The sequence below is a fragment of the Macaca thibetana genome, chromosome 3 (assembly GCF_024542745.1).
Source record: "Macaca thibetana thibetana isolate TM-01 chromosome 3, ASM2454274v1, whole genome shotgun sequence".
Taxonomy (NCBI): domain Eukaryota; kingdom Metazoa; phylum Chordata; class Mammalia; order Primates; family Cercopithecidae; genus Macaca; species Macaca thibetana.
In genome coordinates, this window is record NC_065580.1 from 15,881,520 (window position 1) to 15,902,569 (window position 21,050).

Sequence of the window (21,050 nt, forward strand, 5' to 3'; positions counted from 1 at the left end):
TAAATTAGGCCTCTTGACCTATAAAAGTTGAAGTGACTTCGTGTGCACTTGGAACTGTGGGCGAAGCATATTTCTTCAGATGCACTGGATGTTTGAGTACAAAAGGACATTGGAGGGTTTCAGAACAAAGTGCTTCCCAGGGAACCACAGAGCCAGCGTGAGAGTCAGACACCTCCAGTCAGGCACTGCAGCAGCGTACCACACCCCCATCCCTGGGGTGGGAGGTGTAGGGGTGTGTGGGGGGTGTGTGCAGTGTGTGTACTGTGTATGTGTGCATGATGTGTGTGGTATGTGGTGTGTGTGGGATGTGTGTGGTGTGTATGTGTGCATGATGTGTGTGGTATGTGGTGTGTGTGCGATGTGTGTGGTGTGTATGTGTGCAGGTGTGTGTGGTATGCAGTGTGTATGCGATGTGTGTGTGGTGTGTGATGCATGTGTGTGTGGTGTGTATGTGGTGTGTGGTATGTGGTGTGTATGTGGTAGGTGTGTGCTGCATGTTTGTGGTACCTGTGGGGGTTGTGTGGTGTCTGCTGTGCATATGTGTGTGGTGGTGGTGTGTGTGTGTGTGTGTGGTATGTGGTGTATATGTGAGGTATGGGTGGTTTGTGCTGCCTGTGTGTGTGCTGCATGTGGGTGGGTGTGGTGTGTGTGGGCTGTGTGACGTGTGGTGTGAGGTGTGTGTGTGTGGAATGGGGTGTATGTGTGTATGTTGATGTGTGTATATGTGGTGTATACATCTGCATGTGTGTGTGTCTGCAGGTGTGTGTGTGTATGCACTCACTGTCATGGGCTCCTTTGCAGGCTTTATGAGTTGGCACACAGCTGGTGAACCCAGTGACTGGAACAAACTCCAATCTGAGTGAGTAAGCAACGCTTTTGACCTCACTGCCTCTTGCTGGTTCCATCCCTCATGAGCAGAGAGCAAGGACACGCCCTCCAAGAGGCCAGGGGCAGTGGGCAGCCGGCGGACCTCATGAGACAGAGGACAGAACAAATCTAGCGTTCTGCAGAGAGACCACTCAGTTATAGATACACACACACGCACACCACACCCCACACATGCCCACACTATACATAAACCACATACGTAAGTGCACACTACATACCATACACACAACACAGCACAGACATCCCCACACTACACATAAACCACACAGACATTGATGCCACACAACACAACACATGCACACACTACATATAAAGTACACACACATGCACACCACACAACACACACCTACACATTACCTACACAAATGCGACACACGTACCACACACAACACACAAACACATAAACCACATATACAACACACATCACAAACAACACACCTACACAGATGTCACACACACAGACACCACACAACACATACATATCTTGCAATGAACACGTGCACACACACCTCACACCCCACACATACCAACCTCCCCCACCACACACTGACACTTGACATACCACAACCCATATACCACACACACTATACAAATACACCAGTACACCCCCAAAATACCACACACTATACAAATACACCAGTACACCCCCAAAATACCACACACATGCGATGCATGTGCGCACACACTACACACACACATACACACCCCTCACCACAGAGACTAAGACCAAGGGAGCAGAGATACTCTTGCACAGTGACAGTAAGGCAGTAAGAGAGGAAAAACTGAGCAAAACACAGAAAGATATAGGACAAATAAAAAGAGACAAAGCCAGAAAAAGACTATATATATATATACACTCTTCTGGCTCTAAATCAGTGGTTCTCAATGGAGAATGATTTTGCCAATGTCAGGAGACACTGGGCAGCGTGTAAAGACACTCCTTGGTGGTCACAATGGAGGGGAGGGACATGCTACTGTCACCCAGTGAGTGGAGGCTCGGATGCTGCTAAACTTCCTACAATGGCTAGGACAGCTCCTGCAGAAAAGAATTATTTGTTCCGAAATATCAATAGTGCCAGGGTCGAGAAATTGTGCCCCAAATGCGGAAACGTCGGGGGCACAGGAGCTTCAAACAGCTCGTATGCCCCCAGCTCAGGGCTGTGTACCTGTAATCTCTCTGCCCCTCTCAGGAGCCCTCAGAGGAGGCTCTGACACTCTGCCCTGGGGCCCCCAGGGAAGCCTGAGGACCTCACTTTCACTTAGCATTTGAGGCTCAGTCCCAGGCAGGACTGGTTTAACCACCTGGTTCAGGGGTTGCCTGTTCCAGTTGTGTCCTCCCTCCCTCTTGGCTCCTGACCTCTTGAGTTCTCTCCAGGGCTTGGTCAGAAGCCACCATGAGGGCAGACAAGAGTTCAGTCCATGCACTCATCATTATGGATGAAACCATTGAGAGGGAGAACGACTCACTCGGAGTCACAAAAGTCTTACTATTTTTGGAGTCTGGGCAAGGGAACCGGGAGAGGCCAGCCCTGTGAGTGCTCTCCCAGGAGCTCCAGTCTCCCCCTCACCTCCTTCATCCCAAAATCCACAGCCTCCTGGGCATACCCACTCCTTGACTGTGAGTTACAGAACCGATTCCTCCCATGTCAGGAGGTGCTGCCCTGGGGTGGAGTGGCACAGGGAGGGCTGTGCTAGTCTTAAGGGAGAAGGAGGTCCAGGGTGTCCTTCCTGCCCCTGGAAACCAGCAATGTGGAATGCAGGTTTAAGATGCAAGACTGAGGCTGGGCGTGGTGGCTCACGTCTGTAATCCCAGCACTTTGGGAGGCCGAGACAGGCAGATCAGGAGATCGAGACCATCCTGGCTAACACGGTGAAACCCTGTCTCTACTAAAAAGACAAAAAATTAGCCGGGCGTGGTGACGGGCGCCTGTAGTCCCAGCTACGTGGGAGGCTGAGGCAGGAGAATGGCGTGAACCCAGTAGGCATAGCTTGCAGTGAGCCGAGATGGCGCCACTGCATTCCAGCCTGGGCGACAGAGCAAGACTCTGTCTCAAAAAAAAAAAAAAAAAAAAAAAAAAAATGCGAGACTGAAAGTGATTGGTGGGGGTGCTTTCAGGAGCTTCTGGGGGTAGTGCCACCTACCCTAGGGCCACCTTCCCTTACTGATACGATGTTAGGTCCAAAGACCAAGAGAATATTGCAGCCAGAAGCTTATATCCTGCAAATTCGTCCTCCCCTCCCATCCGGACACCCCTATTTTGAGTCTGTTGGCTGATTCATGCACAGCACCAGGTGGAGGAGGCTGAGGAAGAGGAAGAGCATTGGAAAACGACTTTGTCCTCCTCCTATCCTCCTCCCTTCCCAAGCCTCCCTCTCCCAACCTCCCTCCCCAGCATAACGAAGGCCTCATTGCTTTATCCCCTTCCCCACCAGACACTAAACTGGGGTCTTTGAAGCTAAGTAGGTCTTTGAAGCTAAATGGATGAACAAGTGACAAACCACTGGCTTAATGGGCACAAAGGTCTTGGGTTCAAGGTTTGGGTTCTAGCACCTTCCCCCAACCCGGCCCGAACCCACTGACCTGGGTGGGTGGGGATGAAGATAATCCAGATGAACTGTTTGCTCAGGACTGTGTGGCCTGGCCTCTGCCCAGCGGCAGGAACACAAATAGTTTTCCACTTGAAGGGGTCCTTCTCTCCCCTGCCCTACTTCAGCATCCACCTCCCTCCACACACAGACTCCCCCAACACACAGCACATATGACACGTGCCCAATGACATACATACACACAAAACACACCACACACACCATACATACACACATACCAAACCCACCATACACTACACAAACCATGCATACTATACACCAACACACACACACACACACACACATATAGCACGTACATGCACACACACCTTATATGTTACCATATACATCACCTACTACACACCATACACACAACACACATGCAACAATATTTCCACGATACACATATACACAACACACACGTCACACATACCATCACAGATACCACATCCACACACTCTACAGGCCATACCTACACATACCACGTATGTCATACACACACAGACACATACCAAACGCACCACAGGCACATCATATACATACAGCATACCACACACAAAACACACCACCAATGCACCTCATGAACACACGCACACACACCACACACAAATGCACATGGGCACACACGCCATACGCATGCCACACACACACTCCCCTTGCTGGGTCTTCCAACTCTGAGTCAGAGAAAGTGAGGACAAAACAGACTCTGAAGCTGGGAAGTGATCCACACACCTGTGACTCTGAACACCCAGGCACCTGCCCCTAGGCTATTGGCACCTGGCTGGCACCAGGAGGTTGGATAAGCCGGGGTTTCTGCCTCTTTCCAGTGGAAAAGTTGAACTAAATGACCTTTCCGACAGCTTCCAGCAAGCTCATGATGGAGCTCTTTGTTGTGGGAAGACGATGGGCCGTGCTTAATGCCATCATTCTTCTGTATGACTGTGCGAGTCACTTGACATCTCTGAAGCTGTGTCGGCCAGTTAGAATGAGGGGGTGTGCTAGGGAGAAAGAAGTGGGCTTGGAATGAGGGATGGGTGTGAATCTTGCCTCTGCCACCTCTATGGCCTTGGGAGACTTCCTTCGCCACGGTGAGCTTTGGTTTCTCCCATCAGTACCATGTGGATAATAATACCTGCCTTGCAGGTTTGTTACGCGTCTACCTGGGAACGCTCAGTTAAAAGGCCTAGCACACGGTAGCAGCTGAATAAATGTCACCTCCATGGGAAGGCTGCCAGATAGAATACTTGCAAAACGTGGGGTATATTTATACTAAGAAATTCTTTGTTGTTTATCTAAAATTGAAATTTGACCACATATCCTGTATTTTATTGGGCACCCACCCCATGCATGGGCACTGTGGACAGTCTGTGGAGCTCCCGAGCAGGGGGTCTACCCAGAGCTAGATTTTGTGCCCTGGCTGGTGAGTGAAGAATGCATTTAAATCTTTGGGGGTTGTTAGAAAACAACCACCATAGCAAAACCAAAGAATAATGTACATTAAAGAGTGTACATAGCTTGCGAAACCTAACATCTTTACATTTCCTATCAGCCCTTCCAGAAAAAGTTTGCTGACCCAAAGGTGATGGGGACTGAGAGGAAAGTCTGGGAGAACTGAGAATCTTCACAATTTATATACCTATTTTGGGCCTGGCAAGAATGAAACGGGAAGAGTCCAGAAAATGGAATTCTCCAGGACATAAGTAGGGGGAGGTAGAGAGTGAGGCAGGTGGCCGGCAGAAGAGGCACTGTGGGAAAGTGGGGCATTCCCTCCTGGGAGCCCTCAACCCTGGGAATGGGCCTGCCCTGACTCCTCCCCTCCTTTCTCACTGCCTAGAGTCTCTCAGGGTAGGCCACTGGGTATTCTGACGTCCAAGGGAGGCCTCACCAGCCTCTCTGAAGGCCTCCCCGGTTGTGACTGGCCTGGGGGCAGGGAGAGAGCCCTGGGTGGAGAAAGAATTGGAGTTCGCACAAGGCCCCCCTTGGTAGGTAGGTCTGTGGCTGGCCTGTCTCTTTAAATCTCAGGTAATTTGGGAGGAGGGAGGGAGTGTCCATGCAGCTTTGGCTCCTCCTGCTCACTCCCAGTAGGAGCTCCCGACAGGCCAGCCCTGCAGAGTCCTGGCTGGCTCTGCCAAGTGTAACAAACTCACAGCCCTCTGCAGACTGGCTGGGGCAGCTGGGAGACTCCCAAGGAACTCATCAGGAAGGCAGGAGACAGGAGACGGGACCTCTACAGGGAGAGGGCGGGCCGGCCCTTGGGGGGGCTGATGTGGCCCCAAGGCTGAGTCCCGTCAGGGTCTGGCCTCGGCCTCAGGCCCCCAAGGAGCCGGCCCTACACCCCATGGGGTTGTCCCTGCCCAAGGAGAAAGGGCTAATTCTCTGCCTGTGGAGCAAGTTCTGCAGATGGTTCCAGAGACGGGAGTCCTGGGCCCAGAGCCGAGATGAGCAGAACCTGCTGCAGCAGAAGAGGTAAAGCCCCCTTGGTCTGCTTCCCTTCCAACCTCCCCGGGCCTGCACCTCTACCCCTCACCCCTCCCTCACCTCCCATCTTTGTTTGGCACCTCTGGCTGGACAGGTGGTGCTCCCAGGCCCGGACTGGCTTCTTGGGAGCATTCTGTCTCAAGAGCCTCAGCCCGTAGGGCTGGTGAAAGAGGATGGGGCTGAGATGGGCACAGGTGTTTACTATCTTAAGATCTAATTCAATTCTGCACGCCTTTTGTGAGTACTTCCCTAAGGGCCAGGCACCTTGCTGGGGCTTGTAAGGATAGAACATCATAGCCCCTCCACCCAAGAGGGGACAAGAGAGGACGGCAGATGAGGACAATGCCTTCCGTATCTCGACTGCTTGCCTCTAGAACAGTCTCTCTGGCAGGAACACATAGTATACATATGTTCGCATGGAGGAATGAGTGAACGATTGAATGAATGAAGCAGAGAGAACCACAGACACCAGGAACCAGAAAATAAGACAAAATGTGAAAAAAAAAGTTACCATTCCTATGCATTTGTCTCATCAGACATTGACCAAGGCCTTACTATTTGCCAAGCACTGCGGGGATATGAAGACCCACAAAGCTCAAACCCAACCTTGAGGTTTATTTCTCTCTCTTAGTGTGGGTGGGGATGTGGGGGAAGCGGGTCAAAATAACAGATGTTCTGAGGACCTGTGCTCCCCTGCATTCAGGTGATGGAAATCGAGACTCTAGAGTTTAAGCCCTAAGGAAATTCACTGGCTGCTTCCAGCTTCTGAAAACTTCCTAAACCCATGTGCTGCTTTCTTCACCATGACAGCTTAGAGTACAGAGCCGGAGAGGAGAAGGGAACCGGAACTCGGGGCTATCCCTGCATGTGGTCTCTTCTTCAAGGTCTCTAATAGAGTTCCCTGCCCAGTTGGTGGCATGCTAGAGAGAAGTCCTGCCTGTTGGGGCTTTCCCTGGGTCACAAAGGAGGCAGATACTATGTCTGTTCATAGATGAAAGCCTGAAGTCTTTGTGTCTTTGGGTTTTTTTCTGTCCCCAGGAGTAGGAGCCTGCTTTAGCCTGACCAGGGAGGCTTCCTGGAGGCCCCTGTGTTTTCTTTTGCTGAAGGATTCTGGGCTGGGGATGGTCTCCTTCTGTGAATTGTGCCTTCCCGTCTCTCACTCCAGCCGCCCACCTCTACCCCAAAGGCCTGGGAGAGTGGGGACTGGAGCACATGTTTGGCTGATGACATCTTGGGGCAACAGAATGGCTTTGTTGTTAGAGAGTAGGTCGTCCTCACTGGCTTCACTCATCCTCTTCCCACTCTTAGGACCCCAGGGTCGGGGGATCCAGGCACAGCGTACAGAAAGGCCTGGGGGATTAGAAGGGGTGGTGGAGATTCCCTGTGTGGGATATCAGGGGAGAGCAGAGTGGAGGCCCTGAGCTGAGTCTGGCTGAGAATAGGCTGCTTCCGCATGTCCTGTCTGCCCCCACTTTTCCTCAGATCATATGGGGGCTGCCTCTGCAGCCTTTGGCTAGAAAGCCTTGATGTCACCCTTGGCAGGGATTCCCCCCTCCCTGCTCTGATCTCCCCACTGGCCTCTGCACTTTCTTGGTCTTCTTCTTCCTGGATATCAGGTGTCCAGAGCAATGACTCTCCTTTGGGTGGGCACTTCCCAGAAGGATGCTGAAATTGCCTGCAAGGGGAGTTTCCTAATCTGTGCCGTCAACTAAAGAGAAGGCATGGGGGCACTGAGATAAACATGGTATGACTAAGTAAATAGGAACAATATGGACAAGTGAGGGGTGAGCTAATGGAAGAAAGGAGCACACAATGATTGAGAACCCAGTGCTGTACTAGGTGCTACCACCTGCCTTATCTCTGTCATCCCTGTAACAATAATGGAAGGTGGGTCCTGTTATCCCCCTATGAATGGGGCAGGCTCAGAACCCCAGAGCAAGTAAATGGTGAAGTTGAATTTGTTCCAAAGGGGACTCAAAGGGAGAACTGCGGGGTGGGATTGGGTGAGATTCCATGGTGTACAGGATGGTCTAGTGGGAAAGGAAGGCTTTGAGTCTTTCCAGGATGATTGGTAACCCAAAACTCCTCTTTCTACAGTGGACGTTTCTTGGGGCTTAGCATGCAGCCCCCTCTGCTTAAATCTACGTTGTTGAGATCCAAGTCAAGCTCTCAACTTTCTCCCATGTCTTCCAGGTCATCTCTCCCTTGGGCTTGGATTTTCTCACTTCCTGATATTTAACGCATTACACATGTATCGAACATAAGGCACTCCACCTTTCTGCAGAAAATGAATATGACATAGTCCCTGCTCTCAGGGAGTTCTCATGCCTAGGAGCAAAGTTTACTGACAGGCACATACTTGGGCTAAAGGTGAGCTTAGTGGACATCACTAGAAGGGTATAAATGAGTGTTCTGGAAGCATAGAGGAGGAAGTGTGAGATCTGATTTCGGCTGCTGTGGGGTGTCCTGGGCAGCTTCATAGTGGCTGCTTAACCTGAACATACTCCCGCCCATATGCTGACACTTCGTCATCTAAGGAGCAATTTGGAGGGAATGCCATGCTTGTTGGAGCTTTTCTTAGGGTTAAATGCCTGCATGAAATACGTGAATCAAGGGTCTGAAAAGTCAGCCCTGGGCTTCTCTGGTATATTGTGCTCGCCTGCCACGGTAAATACTTACATACATGCCTACTTGCAAATGCACAGATAGACATGTGCACAAAGGAGCTGTGGCACTTAGGATGGCAGCTGATTCCAAATCTCTAAACAACCACTTTGGCTTCCTCATCCCCACTGCCAGGAACATGAGCTGGAGGGAGATGGCTCACAAGTGCCCAATGTATGCCTCCACCCCACACATTACCGCTCTTTCCTTCATCTGTGGTCACTGCGCAGGCCTGCCCCCCCAACCTCCAAGAAAAATCAGGAGGAGCCATAAAACTAGAAGAACCACATAATTTAGTGGTCAGAGCCTGGGGCTGGATTCTTGGCCAGGCATCCTGCCTTTAACTCCATGTGATCTTCTGGCAATGATTTGATTATGCCGCTTCAGTTTCCTTTTCTGAAGCATGGGAGAACTATTCAGCTGGTGTTAGAGGGTTGTGAAGAGCAAAAGTGATAATGAGTGAGATGCTGCAGGAATGAGAGGGGCCATGAACTTCCCCCGCATAGCATTGTATCCACCCAGGAATGCAAGGAGCCATGCACTCCGAGCAGCCCTGTTGTGTACCAGCACCAGCCCTGCCCAGAGGGCACACTCGCTGGTGGGAAAGGTATTTGTGGTGAGACCAGTGGGACCCATGCCTGTCTTCTCTAACTCCTCTTCCAGCCCTGATTAACACTGAGAATCGCAACCAAGAAATGACCAGTGGGGTACGCATTGTGGCTTTGTCTCTGACTTGCTTCCTCCAGCTGTTACATGAACAAATTTGACTCAATTTCTGGGGGCCTTTCTAGCTCTAAAAATCTTATTTGAACTTTTCTCAAGAGTCTTGTGATCCTGCCTTTTTTTCCAGCAACTAAAACCCAATCTGGACCCATGCACAGAGTGCACATATCTACAAGGATGGAGGAGCAGATGAGGGCATGGGGTGGAGGAGATGGAGAGAGGAAGTCAGGAATTTTTCCCTGGTGGCCCAGAGGCAACCCTGAGAGGGAAGTCATTGATCTGTTTGCTCAAGAAATAACGTGCTAGATTTTGTGCCAGGAAACCCTTAGTTGGGTTTTCACCACTCTAATGTTCAACTAGACCATTCAATTTTATTATAATTAATTGCCTAGTAAAAGAAAACATTCTAGAACCTGAAAATACCTTTCATATTGTTACAATTTCAGATTTGCTCTATAATCTCTTTTGACTACTTCATCAGTGGGAGCTTAAAAGGCTTCATCTTTCTTTCTTTCTTTCTTTTTTTTTTCGTTTCTCCCTTAGTTGAGTATTTAATGATCCATAAGAAAACATTTCTCTTTGGGAGGCCGAGGCGGGCGAATCATGAGGTCAGGAGATCGAGACCATCCTGGCTAACACGGTGAAACCCCGTCTCTGCTAAAAATGCAAAAAATTAGCCGGGCGAGGCGGCGGGCGCCTGTAATCCCAGCTACTCGGGAGGCTGAGGCAGGAGAATGGCGTGAACCCGGGAGGCGGAGCTTGCAGTGAGCCGAGATCGCGCCATTGCACTCCAGCCTGGGCGACTAAGCGAGACTCTGTCTCAAAAAAATAAAAATAAAAAAAATAAAAAAAAATTAAAAAAAATAAAAGAAAACATTTCTATGTATAGGATATTTCTGATTCCTTTCACAGTGAAGACTCCTCATTCTAAAACGGATTATGAATAATTGTACCTCTGAATCAGAGTTTCTTCACCTTGGCACTATTGACATTTTGGACAGGATAATTCTTTGCAGTCAGGGCTGTCCTGTGCAGGGTGCTTAGCCATGTCCCTGCCCTTGACCCCCGTGTTGTGATCTAAACTCCCGTGATGAGTTGCTACTGAAAAATCTATTTGTCCCCCAAGCGCAGGAATCTTTGGATAGATCTGCTCTGTGCACCTCCTTCAGGCACCCAAGGAGAGTCAGGTGTTTTGAGTTCAGCCTTACTCCCAAGCAGGTGAGCTAGGGCTTTCTGTGCTGTCCCCTTGTGGGCATATGAGGTTATTGCAAGTAATGGCTGGGCCGGACACCTTCAAAACCCATCCCCATGCAGGGCCCCCCTTTTTGCTGAATTCTGGAGTTAGCAGTCAGAGGAGGCTAGTTCTCTACAAACCTTGCTGGGTTGGGTCATAAGCTGGTTCTTCACGGAGGGTGTGGTCTGGCTAGGTTGCCAGATAAAATACAGGACACTCAGTTCAATTTAAATTTGAGATAACAAATAAGCTGCTAGTATAAGTGTATCCCAATATTGCATGTGATATTACTTATACTAAAAAAAAAAATTGTGCATCTAACATTCAAATCTAACTGAGCATCTTGTATTTTTATTTGGTAATGCTAGCAACTCTGGGTCTGACAGTAGCTTTTTGTTTTCCCCAGGCCACTAGAGTGTCAGCAGAGGCTGAAAAATGAATTCATAGGAAATGGAGGTTTATGGGGGACACTTTCAGCTTCAGAGATGCGTAGGGACCAAAGGGGAATCTTTGAGCCTGCCACCAACTATGCCACCACTAACATCTAGGATACAGCAAGTAGAACTCTGGACTTGGAAAACGTGCTCTATTGGACCCATTTCTAGATTTGCCATCAATCTTTCACACATTCGGTCAAAATGGGACACAAATGTGGAAGCATATTGGAGGAGGGCAGGGAAGGAATATAAAGATGAGTTAGTGGCTGGTCTCTGCCCTCGAGTACCCTTAGCACAGAGGAAGAGACACAGATACATAGCAATTACAGCACCCAGTGAAAGATGCTGAAATAAAAGTAAGGCCACAGGAGAGAGTGAAGACCTTCCGTGCATGTGTATGTGTGTGTGTGTGTGGTGCTAGCGATTGCTTTTCCCCCAGTCTAGGGTATCTAGAGAGGAGAGCTTTGTGCAAATGGTTGATGTGGTGGTGGTGATGAAGGGAATGTAGAAAACTTGTTTTGAAGCTATGTTTGCATGCCAAGTGTTCTATTTTTCACTTATACATGCTTGCTGAAGGTTGGCTTAGGGGGCAGCTGATGAAAATAATAAGGAGGAACAGTTAAGTCAAACCACCTTTTGGCATTGCTGCTGATTCATTCACTCTACAGATGGTGTCAGTGAGCATCTACACCATTCTAGGCATATTTCTAAGCATAGGCGGTGCAGAAGACACAATGAACTGGGGGCTGGGGGAGTTGGATTCTAGAAGGAAAGAGCCATAGGGATATAGGGAGAATGGTGTGCTCTGCAGTGCTGAGACAGGATGAGACCAAAATGCCAGGTCTAAGGAGTGGGTGGGACATGCAGAGGGTGGAAAAGTAGTTGCACAAAGACCTTAAAGAGCTTCTGTGTTCCTTATCCTTAGCATTTAAGGACCCATTGGACTTTTGCATTTGCCATTTGGAAAGATTATCTCAACAGCATCAAGAAGGATAGATGGGGATAGAGCGCAGGGAAACTGGTTAAAAGAATATTTTGCTAATCTTGGGCTAGAGAATGAGGACTTGAATTAATGAAGGTTAGCAGGAGCAAGAAGGTAGGGACTGAATGAAGAGAGAGCTTTCCATGTTGAACTGACAGGACGTGGTGGCTGCTGCTGTGCATGGGGGCAGGGCAGAGGAGATGAGTGAGCTGATGTCTCCTCTCTGATTGCCCTCCCACCTCCAGCTCTGGAGTCAATTTCTTGCCACTGCCAGCATTTTAGAATGTGAGCTCCTGTCTATGTCTTTTTATATGTCACATAATTGTCAAATTATGGATAAATAGAGTTATTTCATTTACTCCCATAGAAAGACCAAATGGCTCCAGGCCAAGAGAGAAAATTGAATCAAAGGGACCCATGTGTCTTAGTTGGGGTAAGTTCTAATTTTAAAAGAGACTTTTTAGCACACAGTAGGAATAAGAATAAAGAGATGATCTGGGGAGTCAGAGAAGACAATTTTGCCTAAAACAAGCGAGAAGTGGATAATAAGGAGAGACTAATCTGACTCAGGGAAAGAAACTGATCCATGAATCCCAAATTGGGTAAATCCAAGAAGGGTCAGAAGAGGGCAGAATGGGAACATTCAGATTGACATGAAATTCAATGAATGAATCCTCTAGATTGGATTCTCTTTTTTCTCTGCACCTATCATTGTTGCCCATAGTTTATGTCTTAGGGGCCAATAGCCAAAACAAACTAGCACCTAAAGTCCTCTAGACAGCTGGTCTGAAAATGATGGAGAACACTGCTTCGCCAACTTTAATGTGAGCTGTTTGGAAACTCAGCCCCCTGAGCTTGTGTCTGATTTATTGCCACTGGTTTTTGCATGCAAGGATCACTTGAGCAATGCTTCTCAAACTTTCATATGCCCAGGAATCAGCTGGAAATCTCAAACTGCAGATTTGGATTCGCTAGGTGGAAGGGTCAGTCTGAGCATTTCCATTTCTTGTAAGGGCTCATGTGCTGCTGCTGATCCAGGGGTCCACTTTAAGAAGGAAGGCTGTTGAGATGATATGAGAAGAAAGACGAGAGACAGAAAGGAAGAGACAGAAAATGAATGAATGAATGAATGAATGAACACCTAGGAGGAAGGGAAGCTGGGAGCCAGGCTTGTTCTTATGGTCCACTGTTCTTTTGTGTTAAGCCCTGAAGATGCTATTGTTGGGAGGGAAGTACCAGTATTGAAGGGTTCTGCTGAGAAGGTTGAGTAGGCAGAGGATGGTGCACCAGGAGAAATCCTGCTGGCCTCTGCATATGACTTCCTCCACAAATATGAGACAGGAATTCCTTGCACTCCTCGGTCCATGCAAAACAAGGCTTATCCTGGAGGGCAATCTCAGGGCACCTGGTGAGGGTAAAACAGGACCACTCCAGGGGTAAACTGGTTAGCAGGTAAGCCACGTGTCTAAATAGAACTCCTCCCCTCTGTACCTGAAATGCACTGATAATACATTCACACATGATATGTTCTGGTCCCAGGACCCCAGGAGGGAGGGGGAAGGAAACCAGGCATGGACAATCTCAAACGTGCGCAAAATGGGCAACAAGTTGATGTGTATTTACTGACTGTAAAGAGAAAAGACATCAATGGCCCCACCTGCCTTGATTGAAGACCCTGAGGTTCCTGCTGCTGAGGCACATACCTCTGTGTATAATGGAGTCAAGCCAGGGTGTTTCCCTCCACAGCTGGGTATGCTTACTGTCTCCAGCTTTCCTATCCATTCCTTTGTAGGATCTGGGAGTCTCCTCTCCTTCTAGCTGCCAAAGAGAATGATGTCCAGGCCCTGAACAAGTTGCTCAAGTATGAGGACTGCGAGGTGCACCAGAGAGGTAAGAAGCAGACACGCAGCATGATCTCCTAGGTGAGCCCCACACATGGGGCCTCCCAGGAGTGCCCAGGACCTTGTGCTATTGGCCTCTGAATCTATTGTCCCCAAACCCCTGTCCCATGGAAGCCATATAACCCACCTCTCTGTAAATGCCAGGAGCCATGGGGGAAACGGCGCTACACATAGCAGCCCTCTATGACAACCTGGAGGCCGCCATGGTGCTGATGGAGGCTGCCCCGGAGCTGGTCTTTGAGCCCATGACATCCGAGCTCTATGAGGGTGAGGGGCCCACGGGCCTGGGGTGAAGAGCAGGAGTGGCTGATGGGGTATTTCAAGTCAGTCTCTGGTGGATAATTTGGGAAAGACAAAGGGGATCTGAGCCTCCTACTCTTTTTTCTCTTCTCTGCCTCCCTTCTGTGTCAGTCCTGACTGCCCATCACTAGCATGCCTGCCCCCTGAAATGCCAGGGGGCCTAGAGAAGAGGAAGAGATGGGCAGCAGCTGGATCCCCTGGGAATCCTGAACACCCGAGGGCTCCCTGTTCTCCATCCCAGGCTGCCCCCGAGGGAAAGAGACCAGGGGTGCATAAGGGAGGGACCCCCTGCAGGATCCTGGGGACAGACCCCTGACTGACAGCTGTCTCTGGGCCAGGTCAGACTGCACTGCACATCGCTGTTGTGAACCAGAACGTGAACCTGGTGCGAGCCCTGCTTGCCCGCAGGGCCAGTGTCTCTGCCAGAGCCACAGGCACTGCCTTCCGCCGTAGTCCCCACAACCTCATCTATTTTGGTGAGAGCAGGTCTGGGCTTGGAGGACGGGCAGGTTGGAAAGGTGGGCAAGGCAGAGCAGGGCCAGGCAGAGGAGGATCCTGCCTTCAGCTGTATCTGTTGGGCAGCTGGAAGGAACAATCCTTTGAGGGCTTAATTAGGTTAGAGGCCAATTTACCCCACGACCCTCCCTCTGGTTCTGCATGAAAACTGTCCCCAGGCCCTGAGCTGAGATGTGGGGGAAGAGAAGGTTGTCACTTGGGGGAGACTGCCCACCCCATCCTGCCATCCTGTGCTCTCCTGCCATGGATCTCTCTGTGTCCACAGGGGAGCACCCTTTGTCCTTTGCTGCCTGTGTGAACAGCGAGGAGATCGTGCGGCTCCTCATTGAGCATGGAGCTGACATCCGGGCCCAGGACTCCCTGGGTAAGAGCTGGGATGGGGAGGGGAGCTGAGATGCTGCAGGGAGCGAGGGGCCGGGTGAGGAGAGGGACTGGGACCTTCAGGAAGACCCCAGGGTGGGGATGGGGACATCAGGGACTTTAGGCCAGTGGCCACATGATACCCTGTGTCCTCCCCAGGAAACACAGTGTTACACATCCTCATCCTCCAGCCCAACAAAACCTTTGCCTGCCAGATGTACAACCTGCTGCTGTCCTACGACAGACATGGGGACCACCTGCAGCCCCTGGACCTCGTGCCCAATCACCAGGGTCTCACCCCCTTCAAGCTGGCTGGAGTGGAGGGTAACACTGTGGTGAGAGACACTCCCCATCCCTGAGGTGTCTTTCTAATGACCCTCAAACTATCCTGTTGGCCCTGGGAGAAACAGAGGTGAACACGATCCCTGATGCTTAGGTCCCACTCTCAACTCATAAAAAATTTTCAACCCCTCTTACTCTTGTTACCTGTTCTCTTTCTTGCCCACTCTTTTTCCCCTGAGGCATTGGGGGTTACAGAGTCTAGATCCCAAGCTGGGATTATCTGTAATGCCCCAGCCCACCTTTCCCTTTCAGCCCCCAGAGCAGGGCCCTCCAGCCTCTCGTCTCTCCTTTCCAAGCTCTGGAGGGAGTCATGGGAGAGGATGAGGAACCTAGGGCATCACTGTGAATGTGGGTTCTTCTGCCCTCTAAAGGCTGTCATCAAAATGAAAGGGCAGCCACCCTCTCCAGGGGTGCTATCCTCCTGCACATGCATCCTATCCACATTCTGTGACTGTCCCCTTTGCTTACTGCTCCTGAGTCATCTTCACTTTCCCTTAGATGTTCCAGCACCTGATGCAGAAGCGGAAGCACACCCAGTGGACATATGGACCACTGACCTCGACTCTATATGACCTCACAGAGATCGACTCCTCAGGGGATGAGCAGTCCCTGCTGGAACTTATCATCACCACCAAGAAGCGGGAGGTACGGTTCATCACAGCAGGCTGTGTCTGGGGAGGGGTGTCAGGGTCTCTGAGCTGCCTGTTCTCCTTTTTTTTTTTTTTGAGATGGAGTCTTGCTCTGTCACCCAGGCTGGAATGCAATGGCGCGATCTTGCTCACTGCAAGCTCTGCTCCCAGCTTCAGGCCATTCTCCTGCCTCAGCCTCCCAAGTAGCTAGTACTACAGGCGCCCGCCACCAGGCCCAGCTAATTTTTTGTATTTTTAGTAGAGACAGGGTTTCACCGTGTTAGCCAGGATGGTCTCGATCTCCTGACCTTGTGATCTGCCTGCCTCTGCTTCCCAAAGTGCTGGGATTACAGGCGTGAGCCACCTCGCCCAGCCCTGCCTGTTCTCTTTCTGTTGCAGGCTCGCCAGATCTTGGACCAGACACCAGTGAAGGAGCTGGTGAGCCTCAAGTGGAAGCGGTACGGGCGGCCATACTTCTGCATGCTGGGTGCCATATACTTGCTGTACATCATCTGCTTCACCATCTGCTGCATCTACCGCCCCCTCAAGCCCAGGACCAATAACCGCACGAGCCCCCGGGACAACACACTCTTACAGCAGAAGCTACTTCAGGTGATATCCTTGTAGGAGCAGATCAGCAGGGCAGGACTTGACTCTCTGTTCTCAGACTGGTGTCCCTTCCCTTCCTCACACCATTTCTCCCCTTGCTCTAATCTCAAATATTTGGGTACAAACTCCAAATGCATGCCCACAGAAACACACATATGCTCTTACTCTGAGAGCAGAGTTTGAGAAGAGCCAAACCTAACAGATTAAAAAGAATCTGCTGAGGCTGGTGACCCTGGGCACCATGGAAACACAGGGCAGATGCCTGAAAGCCCTGAGCGTTTTGACCATTCTTCTCCCCCATCAGGAAGCCTATGTGACCCCTAAGGATGACATCCGGCTGGTGGGGGAGCTGGTGACTGTCATTGGGGCTATCATCATCCTGCTGGTAGAGGTGAGATGTGGATGGAATCTGGGCGAGGCTGTCTGCCCCAGGAATCCAGACTGAGTTCCGGTATCTGAGTGCCTTTGTGTCTCCCTGACTTCTCTTCAGATTCCAGACATCTTCAGAATGGGGGTCACTCGCTTCTTTGGACAGACCATCCTTGGGGGCCCATTCCATGTCCTCATGTGAGTTTCCTTCCTGTTACTCCCATCCCTTCCCTCAACAGGGCTCCAGTTCCACTCCCTGGATTCCTGACCTCTCAAGAACCTTAGCTCCAGAGTCCCCTCTCTAGTGCTATGTGTATGACCCTGTGCATTGAGTGTGGAGAGGCTGAATCTGCATGTGTGGGTACTTTCCCAGCTATATTCTTGCTGTCAGGTCCCCAGGATCATCCCAGCCCTCCCCTCATCACCCTCCTCCCTGCTTCCCCAGCATCACCTATGCCTTCATGGTGCTGGTGACCATGGTGATGCGGCTCATCAGTGCCAGCGGGGAGGTGGTACCCATGTCCTTTGCACTCGTGCTGGGCTGGTGCAACGTCATGTACTTCGCCCGAGGATTCCAGATGCTAGGCCCCTTCACCATCATGATCCAGAAGGTCAGTCCTCCCCACAAGCTCCCTAGAGAAAGGCCCCAGAGCCGCAGTCAGCAGACAGTCCCACAAAGGGCCGAACAGTAGACATTCCAGGCTCTGCAAGCCACGCATGGCCTCACTGCATGTTTTTCTTCTTTTTTAACGATCCTTTAAAAATGTAGAAACCCTTTTCAGTTCAAAGGCCACACCAAAACAGGTCAGGTAGATCTGGTCCACAGGCCATAGATAGCCAATCCCTGTCCTGGAGGGTGAAGCTGTGAGATTTGTCGGGGTTAGACCTATTAGAGGTTGGATGGGGCAACTGCTTGGGGAATGTGTGCAGATGTTCTCTGCCTCCTGCTCCCTCTAGATGATTTTTGGCGATCTGATGCGATTCTGCTGGCTGATGGCTGTGGTCATCCTGGGCTTTGCTTCAGGTAATCATCTGTCCAGGACCAGGGGCCAAGGCAGGGAGGAGATGAGAAAGTCTAGGGGTCACTGGTTCTGGCTAAACTTGGGGAGGAGGAGTAATGCAGAGATCAGAGGAGACCATATGATGTCAGAGGATGTCCAGAGGTCAGAAAAATTGGGAGTGTTAGGGAGAGGTGGCTCTTAGGATCAAGATGAGGCTCATAGAAAACTAGGGACCATAAAAACCCAAAGTTTGGAGCACTGCAGAGCTGATGATATTGAGATGAAGGGACCAGGATGGACATGGATGCAGAGCCCAGGGTGGACTGGTCGTCTGCATGGTTGCCATGGTAACCCTCACCCCCTTGGGTGGAGCAGCCTTCTATATCATCTTCCAGACAGAGGACCCCGAAGAGCTGGGCCACTTTTACGACTACCCCATGGCCCTGTTCAGCACCTTCGAGCTATTCCTTACCATCATTGATGGCCCAGCCAACTACAACGTGGACCTGCCCTTCATGTACAGCATCACCTACGCTGCCTTCGCCATCATCGCCACACTGCTCATGCTCAACCTCCTCATTGCCATGATGGGCGACACTCACTGGCGAGTGGCCCATGAGCGCGATGAGCTGTGGAGGGCCCAGGTGAGCCCCCTGGTGGCTGGGAGGGTTAGGGCAAGTCATCACCTTCCTACCAAGGAACCTGCCAAGCTGAGAGAGAGGCAGGATATCTCCACCCCACTTATGTTTGGACAGTTGTGGCAAAGCAAGCAAAATCATGCAAAATGTACAGAAGCACTGATTAGCAATTCAACCAGGCAATACTGGAATCGCTGAGAAGAATGCCTCACAGTTCTCTCAACAGTTAAAAGCTCAGTGTTTTCTAGAGGAATCAACAAGAAATAAAAGAAAATTAACAGTGGCTAAAACTGCACTCTGTACATTTTGTTCCCAAATAAAAACTGGAGTATCAAGTCTTCTTGATGATATTTAAGTCTGCAACATCTGATATGGAAAGCTGGATGTGTTAAAAAAAATAATGCCACCCAAACTACCTATAGTAGCAGAAGCTATGTTCAGCCAGATCTTCAAATAGGGAGGGAAGACCATGAGATGAATCAAATCCTCATTTAACAAACACCTAGAAAATAATTTATCTAAAAAAAATTATTGCAGCAAAATAATGGAAATTTCCCAAACTGGAAGGCATTTAATTATGCTGTGTAGAAAACGGAGTGGAAAAACTAAGCTGGGAAATAAGGTTCGCTGAGAAAAATATTTTCTCCAGGAATATATATTGATATTCTAAGTGGGATGTTTATATTTATAAGTGGCCTTTATGTCTGTAGGGTCAAAATATCTGGGAGCCCTTAAGAGCCCTTTCTATTTGCTTTGTCTGGTGCCTGTGCTCCTGGGAATGGGGCTTCCGCCTCCTGTCTTTCTCCTGCCTCTGGCCTGGCTGCATCACGGATGTCAGGCCATTGGGTAAAGAACTGTTGGTCTCAAGCTCTATCAACTCTCTCCCACTGAAGATGGTCAACAAAGGCTGCCCCACCTCCCAGATCCAGGGGTGTAGTTCATCACCCCTGGGGAAACCACGAGCTCCCAAGTTTCCTTGGCATTGCTAGACTGTTTTCCTTTGCCCTGCATCCTCTCCTCCTCCCGCCTTCTTCTCCATCTGCAGCTCTCTTTCCTCTGTCTGCACTCAGCCTCATCTCTGACTTCCCCTTTTGTCCCCTTACACAGATTGTGGCCACCACGGTGATGCTGGAGCGGAAGCTGCCTCGCTGCCTGTGGCCTCGCTCTGGGATCTGCGGACGGGAGTATGGCCTGGGGGACCGCTGGTTCCTGCGGTGAGTGACATGCGGGGGTAGGTGTCCCCTGAGAAGCCTCATCGGCAGGGTATCCCTCTGCTCAGACAGCTTCCTGCTCCTGGGGTCCCTGTGGAGGCCTGTATGCTCCCTAGGCTCTATGCTTGTTGACCGAGCTGGTGAGGAAGGGGTCCCGTCTGGAGCCTGGATTTCTCCAAGCATCCAGGGAGCCTGTGGCAGAGTCCGCTGCTTCCTGAGGCCTAGCTGCCAAGGGGCCAGTGACCCAGGCATCCACCATGGCTGCACAGAAGGGAAAAGGCCAGCAATGGCAGGGATGGGGGGACCAGGGGATAAGAGACAAGCATCCTTCTTGTATCTGCTCTTCAAGTCCTGGCTGTGTCTCAAGTCCTCCTGCATTCCACAGGGTGGAAGACAGGCAGGATCTCAACCGGCAGCGGATCCAACGCTACGCACAGGCCTTCCACACCCGGGGCTCTGAGGATTTGGACAAAGACTCGGTGGAAAAACTAGAGCTGGGCTGTCCCTTCAGCCCCCACCTGTCCCTTCCTACCCCCTCAGTGTCTCGAAGTACCTCCCGCAGCAGTGCCAATTGGGAAAGGCTTCGGCAGGGGACCCTGAGGAGAGACCTGCGTGGGATAATCAACAGGGGTCTGGAGGACGGGGAGGGCTGGGAATACCAGATTTGACTGCGTGCTCTCACTTGACTTCCCGGAACTTGCTCTCATTTTCCTGGGAGCATCAAACAAAACAAAAACCAAACACCCAGAGGTCTCATCTCTCAGGCCCCAGGGAAGAAAGAGGAGTAGCATGAATGCCAAGGAATGTACATGGAGAATCACTGCTCCAGGCCTGCGTTACTCCTTCCGTTCTGGGGCAGATGGAGCCCAGCCCAAGCACGGGGCTGGGAGGGCGTGAGGAGCTCTCCTGCGGCCTGCTCCTCACCCATTCCGACAGGAGCACGGCACATCTGAACGCTGTAAAAACAGGCCAGCCGCTCAGGCACTTGGTCTCCACCTCAGGGTCATAAGCGGGGAGAGAGAGTGCCCTTCCCAGGGCATCCAGGCAGGTGCAGGGAGGTGCAGAGCTTGTGGAAAGCATGTGAGTGAGGGAGACAGGAAGGCTCCGGGGGTGGGGTGAAGTGGAGCTAGGTCTTGCCAACTCCATCTTCAATAAAGTCATTTTCGGATCCCTGCCCAGCTC

The 21,050-nt window shown here is 50.7% G+C and overlaps 1 protein-coding gene across 1 annotated transcript; it reads left to right on the forward strand.

The window, feature by feature from the left end:
• Positions 1-5,701: 5,701 nt before the first annotated feature.
• Positions 5,702-21,046, forward strand: TRPV6 (transient receptor potential cation channel subfamily V member 6). The gene is made up of 15 exons (XM_050784987.1): positions 5,702-5,940; positions 13,785-13,882; positions 14,038-14,160; positions 14,532-14,669; positions 14,975-15,073; positions 15,229-15,404; positions 15,910-16,056; positions 16,440-16,652; positions 16,954-17,040; positions 17,140-17,216; positions 17,464-17,629; positions 17,976-18,042; positions 18,395-18,663; positions 19,765-19,871; positions 20,254-21,046. Exons 1-15 carry the CDS (start codon positions 5,813-5,815, stop codon positions 20,534-20,536), a joined length of 2,178 nt encoding a protein of 725 aa, XP_050640944.1. The 5' UTR covers positions 5,702-5,812; the 3' UTR covers positions 20,537-21,046.
• Positions 21,047-21,050: the final 4 nt, after the last annotated feature.